This window comes from Ambystoma mexicanum, chromosome 5p (assembly GCF_040938575.1).
Source record: "Ambystoma mexicanum isolate Mex_15411 chromosome 5p, UKY_AmexF1_1, whole genome shotgun sequence".
NCBI lineage: Eukaryota > Metazoa > Chordata > Amphibia > Caudata > Ambystomatidae > Ambystoma > Ambystoma mexicanum.
This window is the reverse complement of record NC_090930.1, coordinates 183,903,422-183,922,008: the sequence shown is the minus strand read 5'-3', so window position 1 is coordinate 183,922,008 and position 18,587 is coordinate 183,903,422. Positions and strand designations below refer to the sequence as shown.

The window sequence follows — 18,587 nt, the reverse complement described above, 5'->3', positions numbered from 1 at the left end:
CTAATGCAATTCGCAACGTGAGGAAGTGGGCACACAGCAAAGGATTAACAATTCATTCTAACGACAAAAGGAGGTTGATTAAGATCTCATTAAATAATTATATTAGTCCTCCATTCAGTTGAAGTTCACACCAGAGCGCATGCTTTGTTGTCGCTTTAGATACTACCTAATGCCCCCAAAAGCCTTTCCATTGACAAGAGATGCAGTGATGACATCCATTCAGACTGGAAATGCATGCACTGTGCATTCAGTTTTTCCTCGAGTGTTAACACCAAGGGCTGGAAGCTATCATTTTTGCCACTTGTATAATGTGCTGTTCCCCAGCTGGATTTGGTAAAGGATGACTGTGCTTCAACATAATGTGCAAAATCTGGCCCGGGCTCACATTATGAATGAACAAGGAGTAGGTTCTACTATATCTATTAAAAGTTAGTCTTTCTTTTATATTGACATAAAATAAGGACTACTTTCTGCTTTCTATATATCCCATACACATTGCATAAGGTACGTTTTCCTACAGTGCAAGTCAGGTAGAACATTTATTTTTGTAAAATACAACATTTAAATTCTGTGCCCTTCATTGCAGGGATTTAAATATATATTTATAATTTAAAATGTTACACTAGTCATCAGGGTTTGGCTTCACCTCTCACCTGTGCCGCTCCACCTACACAGAGCTTTAAAATGTGATGGACCAAAATTGCAAAGAACCGTGGCTGATCCAGCTTAGTTAGAGAAGAAATCTTCAGCAAAGCATAGTTTAGAGGAAAGGACTCCAATTGTGTGCCCACCAATGGCGAAGATACCTCCATAAATATGAGGATAAATTAGAGAGGGATGGGCTAATAAAGTGGTAAAGGTTTTCATAATAAGCCTTGGACGTGGCGGTCAAAGATCTGAGTATGCTAGACAAACAACGAAGAACCAGATGCGATAGCTACATGCACATCTTGTGGGACCCCATGTGAACGCGTGTTTCCCTGGAAGAGTTATTGCTAAACTGGGAGTCACGACACAAGACTGAAGGGCGTGCCCCCATTAGTGGCTTCGGAAGTCTTCATCAACGTAAAGGATATATTTTCTGATGCATGGACCTTCCCACTGTCAGGGGTGATGGTGTCCGAACGTTGAGCTGATCTGGAAAAGACTCATGGGCACCTGTAATGATGTGAGTGGGAGCTCAAGGACAAACCTGGAGACTGCATAGGGCTTGTGGTGTTGAAAGTGAGCAATTGGAAAGGTCAGAACAAGCGACTGAAAAACATGGCCTTAATTCAGTTTCTACTTTTCTATGTTGCTGGCACATGCATCCAAATGCTAAACATGCATGGACAATGCGTGGTTAAAAATGACCAATATTTTGGAAAGGATGCAGTGCTATACAATTGATAAACTCGTTGCTTTGCCATTTTCCTATCTGTACCCGAACTGTGCCTACATTACAGAAAACCTGCACGGTAGTATTATTGCAACTAAGTGCTTGCTACGGTTATCTGCCCGGCTCTGCTTCCCCACTACCTCTGACCTCTCTGTAAATGGACTGCATGCACAGGTCAAACTCTGACATCACTCCAAAGTATACCAAAGTACCCTGGCCATGGACTTATCCCAACCTGGTGAGCATTACACACGACAAGTGCAAATCAACAGCCAGTCTAATACCGTTGTATGCATTCATAAAAGTTGCAATTTGGTATCCAACCCTTGGAGAGGAATTTGAAATTAGACCCACGCCCGGGATACCAGTATATGTTACAACTGCTTGGAAAGTAGACCACTCTACACGCTTCTAATTGGGCATCCGCCAGATTGCAAAAATTGAGTAAACTTTTAATCTACACCTGGGATTAAATATTCCCTCTTACTTAAATTTTAGTAGAGCCCATTACTGAATCTCAGCATACGACATACAGCAATGCAGAGCAACGGCGTGAGCTGTGTAGGTTGTGAAAATGAGGTATGTAGATAAAGAGAGAGAGTAATCTATACCTGCACTGACGCAAATAGATTGGACAGTCCAGTCATTGATGGGGGAAAGCCGTTATCAATGCTGTATGGATCCACATGTTATGTATGATGACATGGGTAGGAAATTCACAGCTAATATAACCACACACCATTGTTGCCTCTGTGTCTTTCCTATCATTAAAGCCAAATGTATTGTTATCCAGCACCCGTCTGTGTAAAAAATAAAAATATGGCAAACATGGCTGGCTGCAAAATGGGCCAAAATAAATGGAGTTCCGCTCTCATTCCTGGGGATCAGATATGGCATTCCTAATGTCAATCATCTGTGGTGGCTACCAGATATAAATACTTTTCTAACTTCTAAAGCAGTCTTTCCATAGCTTTTGATCTATAGTCTAGTTGTGACCTGCTCTTCCTGTCCGTCCTTCCACTGGGTAATGAGCAAATCACAGGCCTCGCCCCAGGAATCAAAGACGTCCTCCGTAGAGTCTATGAGCTTGGAACTCGAGGTGCAAATACTGGAAGCACAGTGAAGCGAGTTGGTCGAAACGGGAGGACATTCATTGTTCTGTGGTCCAGAAGCGCTCCCACTAAAGCCCACCTCATTGAGGTTAATTTCACTTTTGGAGGCCTCCGTCTCTTTGAAGTCCTGCCACATACAGTGCGGCTGTATAAGTCCATCGGAGATGGTGTAGACTGGGTCTGCATTGGGCTCAGGTACATGCCCGTTCATCTTGGAGAACAGCAGACCCAACCTCTTGAAGGACTCTTTCTTGGAGCTAGAGAGCCTTTGCAGTTTGTTGCCGTTGCGAATGAACGACCGCTTACTCAGTCCATTGCTTTTTGGCTTCTCTTCCACAATTTCAATTCCCGACATTGTCTTTATTAAAGCTGAGACATTAAAGTCTTTCTTTTTGTTTGCTACGCTGAAGGAAACACTTTTGTCTTTGGCCCGGTCATCGTTCATCTCATCCTTCTGGGAGACCTCAGTGCTGCTGGTTGAATAACTTCTTCTCGGTGGCTTCCTGTTTCCCAGGAGATCAAGGACCTCATATCGGAAGCTGGAAATGTCCTGCTTCAGCTCCTACAATGACAGAATACAGTGTTTAAAGATGGAGATCATAGTAAAATACCAGCTTAAATACACAGCTATATCCTACAAAAAGTGTCTACCAAACTGAAAATAGTAAACCACATGCCATTTGAGATTAAACCTTGAATACATTTTGTATGGAGCTAAATACTTTACTTAATTTCCATTGCATAAACGCTTGAGCACCACAGGGCAGGTAAACCAAGCAAGGCATCAATGTAGGTATAGGGATATATCACGCCAGACCAAGTGGTGGTAATGGTAATTCCATTGGGTGGTATTCCGGAGGATTTACCACCGGACTACTGCCCAACTCGTAATGAGACCGAATCTTGTGTAATGAATCTAATGGGCCTCATTTTTTTTTCGGCGCCTGGGTATGGGCAATTACCAGGGGATTACAGTCCTGGCGGACCCGGTAATTGCCCTTTCCCGGGTGCTGGAAAATACAACTCTCCATTCCCATTTGAGTCCCATTGTACTCGATGGGAATGGGGAGGTCGGATGCACCAGCACCATTTGTGAATGGTGCCGGTGAATCCGACATGGTCTGCTCGCAGGTGCCGGTCCGCCCGGTCAGACCTGGCGGGTGAAAAGGCACCCGCTCGCAGACCTTGTAGTTTGCCGGTCCAGTAACAACGGTATGGGCAAACTTACCAGTACCATTGTTACTGGACCGGCAAACTTATAATGAGGCTGTATATTTACATTTAGTGTAACGATCTGTGATGTATGAGTACAATAACTGATCTGCCTGTCCTGCTACCACAGCCTTTAGGGCATGTTCCCATTCGCCCAGTCATGTCTATTTCTAATACCTATGTGCCACATGTTAATCTTAAATCCATGGTAATCCTCTTAATAAATCTCGGCTCCTGGCCCACCAACCTTACACCAGTCTTCTAATGAGCCTCTTTCAATAGTTTCAAGTCTGATCTGTTCATTCACATTATTTAGTCCTACTCCCCCATAATTACTCCTGCCTGCCTAGCACCACTGACACCTGTCTACATTTCTCTGCTTAGGTCAGCTAAGAGTAAACCCATCCTGCAAGATGTTTCAATGTTGGACTGTCTTAGTGATGAGTCATTTCCAAAACCCTTGAAATAATTGTATTATGTATTTGGAAAGACACACCCCAAAAAAGCAAAGCTTGTCCCATGCAGTCTGTTTCGCTTTCGTAGTGTTTCGTCCAGTTCTAAGTGTTTAGAACGAGCACAGTTAGTTTGTGGTCTGCTAGTTAGACTCTTGTAAGTCAACCTTATTCCGTTTTTTTTCTTAAATGTGGTCCCCCTCATATCACCCTATCGTTGCCCCTACCCTACATCCTCTGGCATACCATAAACACACACATGCACACACGTATGAAACAAAACAAAAAGTAAACTTACAAGAGTCGAACTAGCAGACCACAAACTAACTGTGGTTGTTCTAATTCAGAGGTATTGAAAATGTGGGGGTAAAGGGGAGAAAAGGGCCGTGGCTGCATTTCCAGGTGGGCGGCTGCGGCCCTACCCTGAAAAGTAAAATGAAAATTGTTGCAGCTTGTCCATACTGGGTGAGGGGATGTCGACCTAGTGGCCCCCTCACCCATTATGGATGAGCCGAGGATCCAGCCCAGTGAAACACTGAGTGCTACCTCAGCTACTTTTTTCTAGCTGAGGGAGTGCTCCTGTGCTGGCTGAATTGTCAAAGGGAAACATCAGTTTCCCTTTGACAGTTCAGTTCCCCAGCCGTACATGCTCAATGAGCCATGCAAGGCTCGGGGTGCTTTGCTTCGCCTATGCTTGGAAAAGGTGGTATCTTATACCAGTGTAAGTTAGCTCCACTTCACAAAAATTCATACTCATGATTCACAAAACAGCTCAAATGTAATAGGTACTGTGGCAAGTCAGAAGAAGGATGTGGACACCCGGAGGACATGTTTCACGAGATTGAATGAAGTAAAATTATACGGCCTAACTTTCCCTATCTCTATGGGTGGTCCCTGCCTCTGCTACTAAGGTGCCAGTCACACACTTGTGAATGTCCAAAGGAATAGGTCTGCTGCCCAAAAGTAACCTAACTGGCCCTACCACTATGAAAAATAACTTGGGTAAGGAGAATGACTCCCTTCTCCTGAGGGTACTTCTAGTACCAGTCTGTTGGATTCTTTATTCATACATAATTCTCAAATAGTCTCTTGCGATTTCTAGGATCAGTCTCTGTAACTCTTCAAATTGACTATTAGCTTTTCCATCCTCCTTGTGAATCCCCTTTGGGGATCTTTTATAAGATCTGTATTCCTGGTTGATGTTTTCAGCATATCCTTGGAAAATACAATTTCTCTGCCAGGCGTGCCCTTCTGGGAAATTGTAGTTCCGCTTGTTCTGGCCTACTTGACTTTGTACATTGCTCAACTGAACAGTCCCTCTGAACTCTGGCTCATAATGTTCTTTTTTTTCTGTTATTTTATGCTCTTCTTGCACAGAATATCGAGTTTCTCTCCCTGTTTCCCATGGTATTGTTATCCACTGTTCTTTTCTCTCAATAGTCCAATTTTCAGTAATTCTTTCTCTTACATCACAACACGTTAGGTTAATCAGTTTCAGGTTTAACTTTTCCTCATTACTTCTACTGGGACGAGTTGCTTGCATGGTATTATGATTCCCTCTAGGCCTCCCGTTATTCCTGTTCTCCCCGTTACCTCCGACTGTGTAGAAGAACGTCTTCGGGAGCCTTTTTCCTCAGGGAGCTTCTGTGGTGCTCCGTATCGCTGTCGGTTTATTTTCGTCTGCTTTTTCTTCATCTCGTTTTCTCTTCGCCTCTTTGTGTCTCAGTGAGCAGAGGAGCTCTCAAATTATCTACTGTAAGTACATATTTAACTTTTTCCCTCATTATTTCAATGTCTTTTAAATTCAGTAGTTGGTCAACTGCAAACATTTCACAAGTTCTGTTCTGTTGGCAGCACCAATTATCATATAATATTGAATGTGCTGCATGTCTTTTCTAAATTTTCCCTTTTCTCATTTTGTTCCTATTATTTTGATCATCAAATACAAAGTCATAATGCATCTTAATTATGTTGATTTAGACTTTGATGAAGTTGAATTTATAATGAAATAGACCTGACACTGAGAATAGCAAGGGTGGGCACGGGGGAGAGCTAATGTACAGATATCTTAGGTAACATGAAAGACCAATGATTGCTCAGGGTTTATAAGTTAATTTTAAAACTTGGAGTAATAAGTAAATTGAGAAGAAAATACATATTGCAGCTTGACAAGTATTTCATGTGATGTCCTGATTCTTTCTCTCAGGTGACAGCTAAATGCGTATGGAATTAGAAGAATTCACACTGTTGAATGTATCGCCCCACAACCACATGTGTCCATATGAAGGATCTGTTCATCGTGCACCAATGCCCTCAGGATAAACCAAGGACAGAATATTGCTTTATTTTTACTAGATCAGCGGAGTGGCTGGTCTTTCTCAATTAAAATAAGATGAATGTATATTTCATAATATGGAATGCTCCCCTATGGCAGGCACTTGACAGGCATGGTATGCAAATATTGGAATCAAAACGCTATTATTTATTGAATTTATTGAATATGCCGGCTTCTTCTTTGTCCTTCAGTCTGGATCTAGAGCAGGATATGATTCAGAACCTGCCCTTGCCGGCATGATGGAGGATTTACACTTGGCCCTGGATATGAGTTGTATTTCATCCTGTGTCATGTTGGCCTTTTTAGCAACCCACTGGCCACAATTGCTTACTGCCACACCTATGAGGCCGTGTGGAGATTGGGGGCACTGCCCTTAATGCCTCTCCTTGAACCTGCATGGCAGGGTGGAACTGTTGAGCATGAGGGGCTATTTAATACCCGTGGGTCTTTTTCCTAATGAGTCCTTTCCCCGCTGTTGTTTAATGCCTACGTCAAGCGGCTGTGTGACATGACGAAGAATAACCTGCAACGCCATCAGGATGCTGGTGACATGCGCATGTATGTCTCTTTCCAAGGCAGCCCAGGGAAGGTGTTTGTATCCCTGACAACCTGTCTGGCTGAAGTGGCCCTATACCAGTTACCGAGGTATACCGCCACATGCATGCTCAAGTGGTTATACGGGTAAAGGCATGGTGTTTTCATCTTAGGCCTGTAGTGGGATCGAATGCCCTAAAATCTTTGGTGCACACCTTCTTTTCGATGTTTATAGACTGTGTGCTGTATGCCAGTGCGGCTATGCACCTAACATCAAAATTGCAATTGGTACAGATGGGAACTACTCAAATGTTGTGGTGTATCAGGTTTTATAATGTTATCCCCCTTCTGAACAAATTTCATTGGCTTCAGGAAGATTTCTGTTTGAAGGTCACATGAACCATTAGGGACTGTGAATCCTTGCAGGTGGATGCATCAATTCACCTACTTTCAGGAGTGGCACCCCAAAGTGAGTGGATAGAACTTGGGTTGTCACTGGGGGTCCACTGTGAAGAGTTTCAATGTCCTGGAGACTTGTTCCTTGAGATGCATGCCAACGTTATCCAAGTTCGGGCGTAAAGTAAGGCCCCTTCTTCTGTTTGGCAGTTGATGCATTTGTGCTATAGATGTTGGCATCTATTGATATTTAATCTTCTACAATGTTGTGTATTAAGGTTGCCCGGAGTCAGGTAAGTCTGCAGAAATACTTTATTTATTTAAATACCTGGAATACAGCAGCAGTCCCCTCAATGACATCTCCACCCGGCTCTCTTTGGAATACTAACATTCTTCACCATCACGTTATACGTTGCATAAGACCCTTGCTGTCATTCTGATTCCACTGGAATGCTTTGATGTTGTATACAATCAACTTAACTATTTACAAAATTCTACCAATAACATTGTGCTATCCTCTTTAGTGGCAAGTTTAATACTGCAATCAATACCTTTTAATTTTAAAATGGAAACAAGAAAAAGATGGCAAAAAATGTGCATGTTCTGTTGAAGGGACATATCTAAATGTTCGCCCGGAGCATTTGGGTATATGGGGGGTCTGTAATTGTGGACACTTGATTGGAAAGTCTATGGGCTCATTACATGTTTGACAGTCCAGAAATCAAGTGCCGGTAATAAAGCATACCTGCACCTTTCCAAACCGACAAACTACAAGTCTGCCGGTAGGAGCTGTGATCTACCGGCAGGCCTGACCTGCCTGTAGCACAGGCTGTTAGGGGCCTGAGCTACAGGCAGGTCAGGCCGCAATCACCTGCACCAGTATTACCAGTGCCTGTCATTACTGCATTCCCATCCCATGGAGTCCTATGGGAATGGGGATTTACCAGGGTCTCCGCCGCACATAATATCCCAGCAATACTGGGATTTCGGGAGGCAGAGATGGTATCCTGCCGGAATTACTGGCGGGATCCGGGGGGACTTGCAGTCAGCCTGTATGTTTCCATTGTACTTGATTTACTTGGCGGTAGGTCATTTATTACTAAATCTCAGAAGTTCTGCTGTGATGCGAAATAAGGACTCTACATTGGAACTGACATCACTGGCAGTGCCCGCGGGATCAGATACTTCTGCGTGTTCCTATGTCAAGTGTTTTGTTAACGATACTTTGATTTACACGATTTGCACTGGGTCGGAGTGGGCAATCATTGCTTCAGATTGTTGCCTTTGTCATGCGTCAACAGGCACAGGCTAGGGGTCAGTTACGTAGCTCTTTATGAAACGCCCTTTGTATTCTGTAGGGTTGCTAGAGCAAATGGCTAGAACCTGCAGTTAGCTGGATATTTTGGACTATGATTCTCATGTTCCTGCACCATTGGCAATGCTGGCTATGCTAATAGGAGGTTTAGTCCAAAACACACCGAGAATTGAAGGTTACCGACTCTTGGCCTAGCGGAACACTGCATCTGGATCACCCAGAGACTGCGTATACCCGCCTCCAGGTGTTGGAGAGGAGTTTGCAGTTTTCCACTGCTGACGACCTGTGGAAACTTAATCAGAATGAGATGTTTTGCTGGAATCGTACCTTAAAGTTTTCTTCTGTTAATCCCTCATTTGTTTTGGAATTTCTTATCATTGCTGCCACATATCGTTTCACTAAATTCCGAATGACTTCCTGGAAAACAAAATATGAGTAGTTATACAATAAGGAACAATTTGTTTCCTACATATATCCAGTTATTGTTCTCCAACATCATACACAATGGAGTTTTGTTCATTACTTTTTGTGTGGATTTAAAACTTTAATATTCATATAATCAGTTGGTGATTTATATAGCGCTTCATGCTGGATACATGCAGTTTCAAAGCACGGTACTAATCAATGTCACTAGTATTAGTCCTGCACGGTTCTCACCATAGGCACTCTGAGGCGAGTTGATTTTGAAGGGCTGAGTCAGCCCCGCTGCGATATCGAGCCCATGGCATCATACATATCAGGTGAGGGCTCTGTCCTACTTGGCTGATGACAGACTAACAATAACTTGGATATCCTGATCTACTGATTGCTGGCGCGTATAAAGATTGAGCCGCATCGAGACCCTCGGATTCACGGACAATGGACTGTCTTCAGTGAAACGTTATTGTTCAAGTTCCCCATTGACTAACATCTGCTCACCGCCCCCTTTCTTATCCTATATTATTGATAATCCTGGGTCATTGCAGCCACTTCCTTGAAACCGCCCTGGGCTCCTTAATGAAGGAATATAAGGTGTAGAAACACACGTGTCTTTGAGAACTCGTTAAGTGAAAGATGGAGACACTCGGGGTTCATAGAGTGGCACAAAGTTTATTTCTAACCAACTTTTGTTTAGCAATATCTACGAGAACTAATTAGAGATGCCATTTTGTGGGATAGTGCCGCTTCTGTCATGCCTAGACCCTGTTTCTTGGCAGTTAGGCCCAGACAACTCCTTTAGGTGTAGGCCAGCAATGATTGATTTGCATCTTGCTTCAACCTGTAGACACGCAAACTAGGTAGAATGTGATGAAATACCAGCACAGTAAATTTCCACTGGTTGAGTGTTTCATCCTCACCCCTCACTCTAAATTTGTTGCGAGTATGTGCAACCATGCCACCCTTCCGCGTTCTACTTAAAGACTCAAGTTGCTCCTCACTAAGGAGGGCAATAAGGCCAAAACCAGTTTGTTTTGCCAATCTTTGCCAGGACCAGTGGCGTACCGAGTGGGAGAGGTGGGGTAGGAGGGGCAGCTTACTCCCAAGTGCTTCTTTTGAGAGCCAGGCCAGGACAATTAGGGTGCTGAGCAGCTCAGCACCCTCATTGTCCTGGCAGCAGGACACCTTTTCCATTGGGGGTTTGAACAGCAGAGGGGCTCTCAGAGGCAACTCACACGTTGCTCTGTGTCAACAGAGCACTACAATGGGGGCCATTAGGCACTGATGGGAAGGAGGGGAGCTATTAGCAGGGACTTTTGACCCTTATGAAATGTGAATGAGGGTGATCAGAAGTGAGAAGGGTGCATAATGCTGCATGCTTTAGGAAATAATGACTATGGCTTTAAAACCCAAGGGGGATTTGTTAGGCTCACATTAATCTGAATGATGCTATTGTGATATTACATGCAGGATGGGGAGAATAAAACTAAACCCACTCTTATTGCTCCTTTGCGATGTTTTTTTCTGTGAAGTCACTTCTGTCAGTGCAATCCATATACAAATTAGGAAGTAGACTGGCATTTGGGGGCAGCCAGTCTAGGCCTTGTTTACTGTGGCATGCCTTTTTTTGTACATTCTGTTCGGGGCAGCAGTATTGTGGTGTGCGCCTGCTCGATCGGCTGCCTGTCTGTTGACAGCGGTCTGGAGCAGGACACTGACAGTAGTGCAGCCGTAATGTCTGGCTCTGCACCCTCCGTGCAGAATGGGGGCATAGCAGGAGCACGCTCTGTGTCCCACCCAAGGCCGTTGACTGCACTGCTGGCCAATAAGGGGCAGAGCCAGATGCTGAGCAGGAGCACACAGCTCCATGCCCCACTCTTGTCCGAATATTGCAGGAAGAGGTTACAGAGTGAAGTCATCATATGGGGGGCAGGTACGATTTTGTGTCTGTTTAGCATTCATTTTCTAAGGTGCAATTGGGAGACTGAAGTAGCAGGACTTTTTTCGTTGCTTCCCACTGCCTCTCCTTTCTTGCAATGCTGGATAGGGGGGGGAGAGAGGGCAGTCATGGGGCAATAAGGCTGAAACAAATGTTTGTTGCTCATTTTAGGAGGGGGGTGTAACTTAATTGCTCGGGCCAAACGGCTCTTTTGGGGGGCAGGGTAGGACTGATTTTACTACTTTGGGCCTCCTGCCATACAAAGACAAGCTTAGTCTTGATCCCAGAGGCGTACCTCAGAGGTTGAAAAGCTTTTCCATTGTATGTCCCTTTCCTTGTGGTGTGGAGTATGCTGATGTGAGGGTTTGTAGGCCTGTTATTAACATTTTAGTCTAAAGAGAGGCAGCAGAGCCCTATATAGAACCCTAGCAGATGAATAACATCACAGTACATATATAGGTACTCAATGTGTAGGGACTGGAGAATCTGCTTCTTTGGGCCACACTTCTTCCACCAGCTTCTCTAGATTCGCTGCATGCAGCAATGACAGGCATGGGAATCTGGGCAGGCCTCTGCATCTGCTGTCGCCTCATGTAGCGAGTGTGTCCTGATACTGTACCTCTTCAATCAGCAATGACTGCTGCCATAATAAGCCTGTGGAGCCATCATTGTGAGGGAGTTGTATGAAATCTGCCTGCTTTTTACAGGTGTAGAAAAAAGGGCAGTCTGGGGGGGGAGGGGTGCTGCAGGAATCTGACCAATCTAGGATAATCAGTACACTGATCATCATGGTAGGCTTCGGATTCCTTGTGTGTGGCAGTGAACCCCCTGGGCCCGCGTTTACACATGGGGTTCCCGCTCCATGCAAGGAATAATTTGAGAATGGGGCAATCGTGAGAAATTTCTTGACACCTTCTTGTCTACTGGAGAACACCGCCTGGATTTCATGCATAAACAAAAGATGTTCTTTCTCTAAAACGCACAAGTGCATGAGTTGCTGTTTCTCTACTCCTAGAATGGAGATTGTTTACCACTAGTGTGGCCTGGCATAGTTTGCCCTTTGGGGCAACAATCGGACCCCAACCAGTGGATTAAGTGGGATGCTAAATCGAGGGGGACTCTCATTAGGGAGCCTGGCCTAAGTGTGAGTGTACTTGGGCCACACCCCCGACCAGAAGGCCTGGTGAAAACAGGGGAGCTGGGGCGCAATGGCATTATCACCTTCAGTGATATGGAAGGGCTGCTACTGTGTGATGACTCTGTACTACGAAACAAGAGGAGGGCCGGAGGCCCCAGCCTCTCCTTTTGTTTCTGATTAAAGAGTCACACGCAACATGGAGCTTCATTTAAAAGTATTTGTGCTGCATGATGACTCTTTACTCAGAAAGAAAAGGAGAGACTGGGCCCTCCAGCCCTCCTCCTGTTTCACAGCTCAGAGTCTTCTTGCACCCATGTAGAAAAAGCCACGGTTACACTGGCTGTCTGAAGATGTCAGTACTTCCGAAGTGCTGACACCGGCAGGCAGTCCCTGTAAATGTGCAGCACCTCGGTTACACAGCTGCCCAAGGTTGTGGTATGGGTGGGACTAGTCAGGGTGTCTCGGGAGACTGCGGGGCTTGGCCCCGGCCCACTTCAAGCCCGGTCCAACAACCTGATATGGCTTCAGTCTGTCAATTTCGGCCAGGGGGAAGGTCAGCTTTCATCAATTTATTTTGCCGGAGCATTATTGTACATTCACCCACGGGCACTCGCTTATTGCTATGGCAACCGATAGCTTTAGCTTTAATTATGGACCAGAATAAGGCAAAGGGCCAACACAGTGCTTCCCCGGTTCATATTGTGAAGTGGGCATGCATCATTTATTTCTGTGTAAATGGATTTCGCTCACAGCCCGCCCCACTCTTGTCAAAAAGTGGCATAGCCGAATGAAATGCACTTGTAAGTGGATTTCGCTCACTGCCCGCCCCACTCTTGTCAAAATGTGGCATAGCCGAGTGAAATGCACTTGGACATCCCCAGCGTGTTGTATCCAGCACTGCCAAGAACAGGGCATTAACTGTCACGCTGCGCTGCGGTCCTCACCTGGTAGTGCTGATTCTGAATCAGGTTGTCAGCGTGTCGTTCCTGAAATTAAAAATGCACATTTGCATTAGAAAGGCAATAACGCAGCCGGTGCTGCAAAGGTCCCCTGCCGGCTCTAAAGAGGGCGCCGAAGGGCTGCGCTGCTAAGAGCGGCGGGAACGCAAGCGCCGTTGCGAGCGGAAATGAATAAGGTGTCGTGCACCGGAAACAGCCTTACCGTGAAGGTCTTCAGGTTCTCGTGCTTTTTGTTCTCGTCCTCCGAGTCCTTGGCGGGGCACACTTGACAGTGGATCCATTTGCACAGATACCAGATGGACTTGGGACTCGGGATGATGTTGAAAGGGGGCGGCAGGGTCCCGCCTTCGTCGAAGTAGCTCATCCAGAGCTTAGTCCGTGCGAACTTCCACTCGATGTCGGCGTGGTCCTGTGGGGGATCAAGCAGAGGCAAGGTCAGCGCCCCGAGCTGCCAGGAGCATGCGCAGATCAATGCTTGACGGGCATGGCTGCTCTCAGGCTACTGGGTGAAAGGCTGATGTATATTTGCCAACATTCTGTGACCAAAAAGATGTAGGATTTTTCAAGTTTCAAAAAAAAATATTCGCATAACAATGACATCACAGGAAAATACAAAACATACATTGTTGCACATTTGAAGCATTCGAAAATACACAACCCATCAAACAGCACAACAAATGAAAGATGTTCAAATGTTAAAAATGTATAATTCTGAATGGTAAATTAATACCAAATTCAATTATCTAACTTCACAAAAGTGAATCACACAGAACTGGTAGGCAACGTTTGCAGCATCCTGGGCAATACATATGTAATCCTGCAGTGCAAGTTGAACACTGAATGACAGTCGGATGGGCAGATGCTGTGTGATGGTGGTGCGCTCTGCCACTTGCCTTCACTGGTGGTTCAACTAAGGGTTGTACCGGCAAGAGTGCAGGACAGAGTCACGTAGCTGTCAAGTCAGTGGATTGGACTGAGCATAATCAAAGTAATCACCTACCAGCCCACTGTACAGATAGACTAATTAATGTGTTGCATGCTTTGTCCTGCAGTCTGCCTTAGAGTCACATAAATTACTTGCCACTGTAGAAAGCAGTAGGATCTGTCACCCAAATCTGTAGGCGGTAGGACTGCTTAAAAAGCAGTAGACTACTGCCTAAATCTGTAGGGTTGGCAAGTATGCTGATGCTCCAGGGCCGCCTTATACCACAGGCAGTGAGCTCTAGTGCAGCTCTGTTCATATTAAGGATAAGCTATTGACAGCCTGCCTAGATAAGATTAGTGTAAACACAATATCACACTCAGCATAGACACAAAATCACACAATGTTATGGACGATCAGAACCAATGAAACACTATAAATCCTACAACAGATAAACCCCAAGCAGTGCAAATGAAAACAGAGCAATGGTTGTGGGCTCTTGGTGGTTCTGGGCAAGATTGCTAGATGCTTTCAACCTATGTCCCAGGTCGACAACTAAATATTATCAAAAGCACACCACCCGGCCTCACGACAACACACTCGTGACCAGGGTAGGAAATGGACTGGAACAAGATGGAGCACGTCCGCCCAGACCAGTCTTACCGGGGCAGCATTCAGTTGCCCAAGGCCCAAACCCCCCAGGCTAGGCTAGCCCAGGGACCTCCAAGATCTGTCCCTGAGCCGAGGCCTCACCCAAAAGCAGCTAGTTCTTCAGTAGACTCGTGAACACGAGTCTCGGGGCCTGATTCGTGGAATTTTTTGCACAGTGCAAAGTGACTTTTCAGTGGTGCAAATTGACTTTGCACTGCCAACAAACACCCTGATTCATGGAACCGTGCAAAGTGTCTTTTTGCCATGCAAAGACACTTTGCACTGCAAAAATGCACTTTGCACTGCAAAAAATACACTGTTCACTGCTCCATCCTGATTCATTGAACAGTACAAAGTGTCTTTTTGCCGTGCAAAATCACTTTGCACTGCAAAAATACACTTTGCACTGCTCCATTCTGATTCATGGAACTGTGCAAAGTGTATTTTTGCAGTGCAATTGACTTTGAACGACAAAAAGACACTTTGCACGGTTGCATGAATCAGGGTGTTTGTTAGCAGTGCAAACTCAATTTGCACCAGTGAAAAGGCACTTTGCGCCGCGCAAAAATGTGCATGAATGAGGCCCTCAATGTTTAAGTATGAGCTTCATGCAGAAACAGCCAAAGGCCCAAATCCTCTTCACAAGCTGTGCAAATTGCAATTTACAGAAATGTTTTTGTTAGGGTGAGTATTGTGGCAAATGAAAAGAGCAGGGAGCCCAACTTCAAAAGGGTTTCTTCTTGAGACACTATGACAGAAATATTTTAAATATTAAATTGTGAGTATTCTTAAATTCACAACATGCTCTTTGCTTTTAGGAAAATCACCAGGCTTGGGTTCCTTGAAGAGCTAGGGTGTTGCATGGCCCGAGCTTCGGCCGCCCCTCTCTGCTCCACACACACACGCACACGCCCTCCCGCCTTCCTCGCCCTACCCCAGGTGGAGGGGGTTCCAAGAGAAGAGTAATTTGTTTTTCTATTTCCAGCACTGCTCGTGTCAATACAAAGCCTGCAAAACCAGTGCACCCATTGAGCAATTGGGCACAATCAACATACCACAAAATGTTTAAAAATCCAAGACGCACTGACATGCGGACCTACCAACGTAGTTTACCTGATTGTAAGTAGGATTATGGATGTCGTTAATGTAGGACAAACACGTGCTTATATAGCACAGGACAAGCAGCAGTGAAGCTCCTCACCCACATCGATTCTTGTAGTAGAACCATTTAAAAGACACATTGGCAAGGCCAAAAGTTTTGGCTTTTGTGTTCGCATGGCGTAGGCATTTTGAAGGCACTGAGATAACCCACTACCTGTGAAGTCTTATTTAATACCTACAAACAAACCAATACTCTTGGCTTTGCCAATGCATGATTTAAATAGGAGTTCAGTGCAAACAAGAGATGTGAGGACACAAATATTGCGTATAAATCAAGTGGCTGAAGGCACGATTAGTTAAGACAGTTTTATAATCCCAAGACCGTTTTTTATAATTGTTTGTTTTGGTTAATTTAAACCTTTCGAATAGTTTAGAAAAAACTCATTTTTATATAAATACACAAAACAATTCATTCATAGCAATACACAAGCATCAATTATGTAAACAACACAGTACAGAAATAAGTATGAAAGAGTGAAAAGGAGAAGAAAAAAGAAAACACCATCTTTAAAACACATAAAGGTCCATAAACAAGTTTCAATACACTTAAACATTTTAAAACAGCCAATATTAAGGGGGTCGCTTGGGAGCACAGTACATACGTCTCCATAAATTGTCACAATCCATGTGTGAATCATTACAAACAAACCTCCCAAATTGAAGAATGCATAAGGCTAAAAGAGCAGGACACAAGACTAGTAAGTGCTTAAGTGTGTCAGGCTCCACCGAATTACAGTACCAACCATTCGATGTTGGATGGGTCTTGGCATCACGGATGTGTGAAATAGTCTTAGCGCGCAGTAGATTTATACACACTCTGAAAAACGGATGCCTTACATTGGCGCTAGGGAACTTGATGAGATAGGAGGGATGACCACCCCACTTCTTGTGCCCCTGCACGTCGACAAGATTGTATAACATTTTTTGGCCCTTACACACAACACCACTCACATAACCTCCTGGACTAGGTCTAAGCTCCCTCATACAATGAATTGTGTGGGGGGGGCGAGGGCCATTCTATGTAAACACACCATATTCCAGTGCACTCTAACTTTAAGAGCTAAAAGTCCCAATTCAAACCGCATGGCGGAGACTGGTGTACAATTTGGATCTTACCTTCTACCTTACTTAATTCCTCCGTGTCGAAGGTAAGGATGGTTTCCAAATCGTAAACGATTTTTGGAATAACTTTTGCCTTGTAGTATTATATAGTTGGAATAAGGGAGAACCGGCCATATTTGGAGTTAAACAATTTTATTCTATGAATGAGTTTGTCAGCTTTAGTCTGGATATCTAGCACTAACGCAGTCTTACATTCATTGCAATCAGCGAAACGCCTAAATTGGTGAATTGATTTACCACCTCCCAGGGCTTACCAACAACCACGTGAAGCCGGTTTTACACTTCAAATGGGTAAGCTTAATCATTTTTCTCTGTTTTAGTGATATTCAAATTATTACCTTTAGCAGAACTAGAAAACACGATGTTCCGAACCTCTGCAGACCTACCTGTGTCTGATCCAGCAGAACCAGATCATCTGCATACGCTAGGCAGTGAGGACGAAAAGTACCCAGATAAGGAGTGACAAACGAGACTGCTAGCAGATGTTGTGCCAGGTCAGAGATTGAAGAGGCAGGGAACTAATACGCAACCCCGCCGTATGCCACAATGGGCTGCATTGCTCTGAGATGTGCCTCCCAAATGGTTCAATCTTACCATGATAGAGGTGACCGAATGCAAATATATCAGTGTATTTAGGAGCCCTGGTGGAAGACCCCAATGTGCCAATTTGGCCCATAAGATCTCACGATTTACGGTATTGAAAGCAAATGGGAAATCTATGAAGCCCATGTATACCGGTGACCCCTCAAGGAGCAATGTTTTTTGTTGTATCAGGCTAATGATTAATCCATTCAGAGACGTTGCAATATTGCTCCGAATTCCAGATTGAAACCTACGCACGTGACCAGAATGTATAGCCCAGGATTCGAGTGCACCCAAAGTAAGAGCAACAAAGATCTTGCTATCCGTGTCCAGCAGGGTTATGGGTCTATAGTTCCGTGGATCCAATCAATCCCCTCTCTTGAAAATTGGCACCACGTAAGAGAATTTCCAAGTTGCAGGACCAGATCTTTCCATAATTATGCTGTTAAGTAATATATACAATATATCAGCCCAAACTCCAGGTCCTTTTTTTAGCACTAAATTTGAAATACCATTGGGACCAGGTGTTTTAGAGTTACTACAATTGCTGATGATCTGTACAATGTATGCCACTTCAAACTGTAGCGAGCAGGCAGAATCAGCGTGTTCGCTTGTCCAGTCACTAGGGAAGAACCCATCCGAATATAGCTCGGAAAAATGTCTAGCCCACTCACCACTATCTATGGGATTGAGCTGTGAATCCAACTGTTTACATTCTTGTTTGTTAGCCAAGGAACCAAATGAGGCATCCACTTTAGTGGCCAGAATTCCCAGCATTAATTCAGCATCAAGTTGAATCAATTTGCAGCGCTGCCGAATCTGCCAATTCCTGTATTTCTGTTTGAGTGATTTAATTTCTTTAACTTTAATGTTGGGGGCAATATTCCCTCTCAGCAAGACTCTAAATAGAACAACAAAGAGCTCCTTTCTGCTCGTCACTTCCTCAGAATATAGGCGAGAGT

At 44.5% G+C, this 18,587-nt stretch overlaps 1 protein-coding gene across 1 annotated transcript in view; it reads right to left on the bottom strand.

Annotated features, from left to right (window-relative positions):
- Positions 1-520: 520 nt before the first annotated feature.
- Positions 521-18,587, bottom strand: part of TRPC5 (transient receptor potential cation channel subfamily C member 5) — a 1,352,993-nt gene continuing 1,334,926 nt past the window's right edge. The window contains exons 8-11 of the mRNA XM_069612595.1: positions 13,390-13,596; positions 13,173-13,214; positions 9,062-9,151; positions 521-3,052 (exon numbers count right to left, since the gene is read on the bottom strand). Of these exons, the coding sequence (XP_069468696.1) occupies positions 2,357-3,052; positions 9,062-9,151; positions 13,173-13,214; positions 13,390-13,596 (1,035 nt within the window). The 3' untranslated portion in view covers positions 521-2,356. The remainder of the gene's footprint in view (positions 3,053-9,061; positions 9,152-13,172; positions 13,215-13,389; positions 13,597-18,587) is intronic.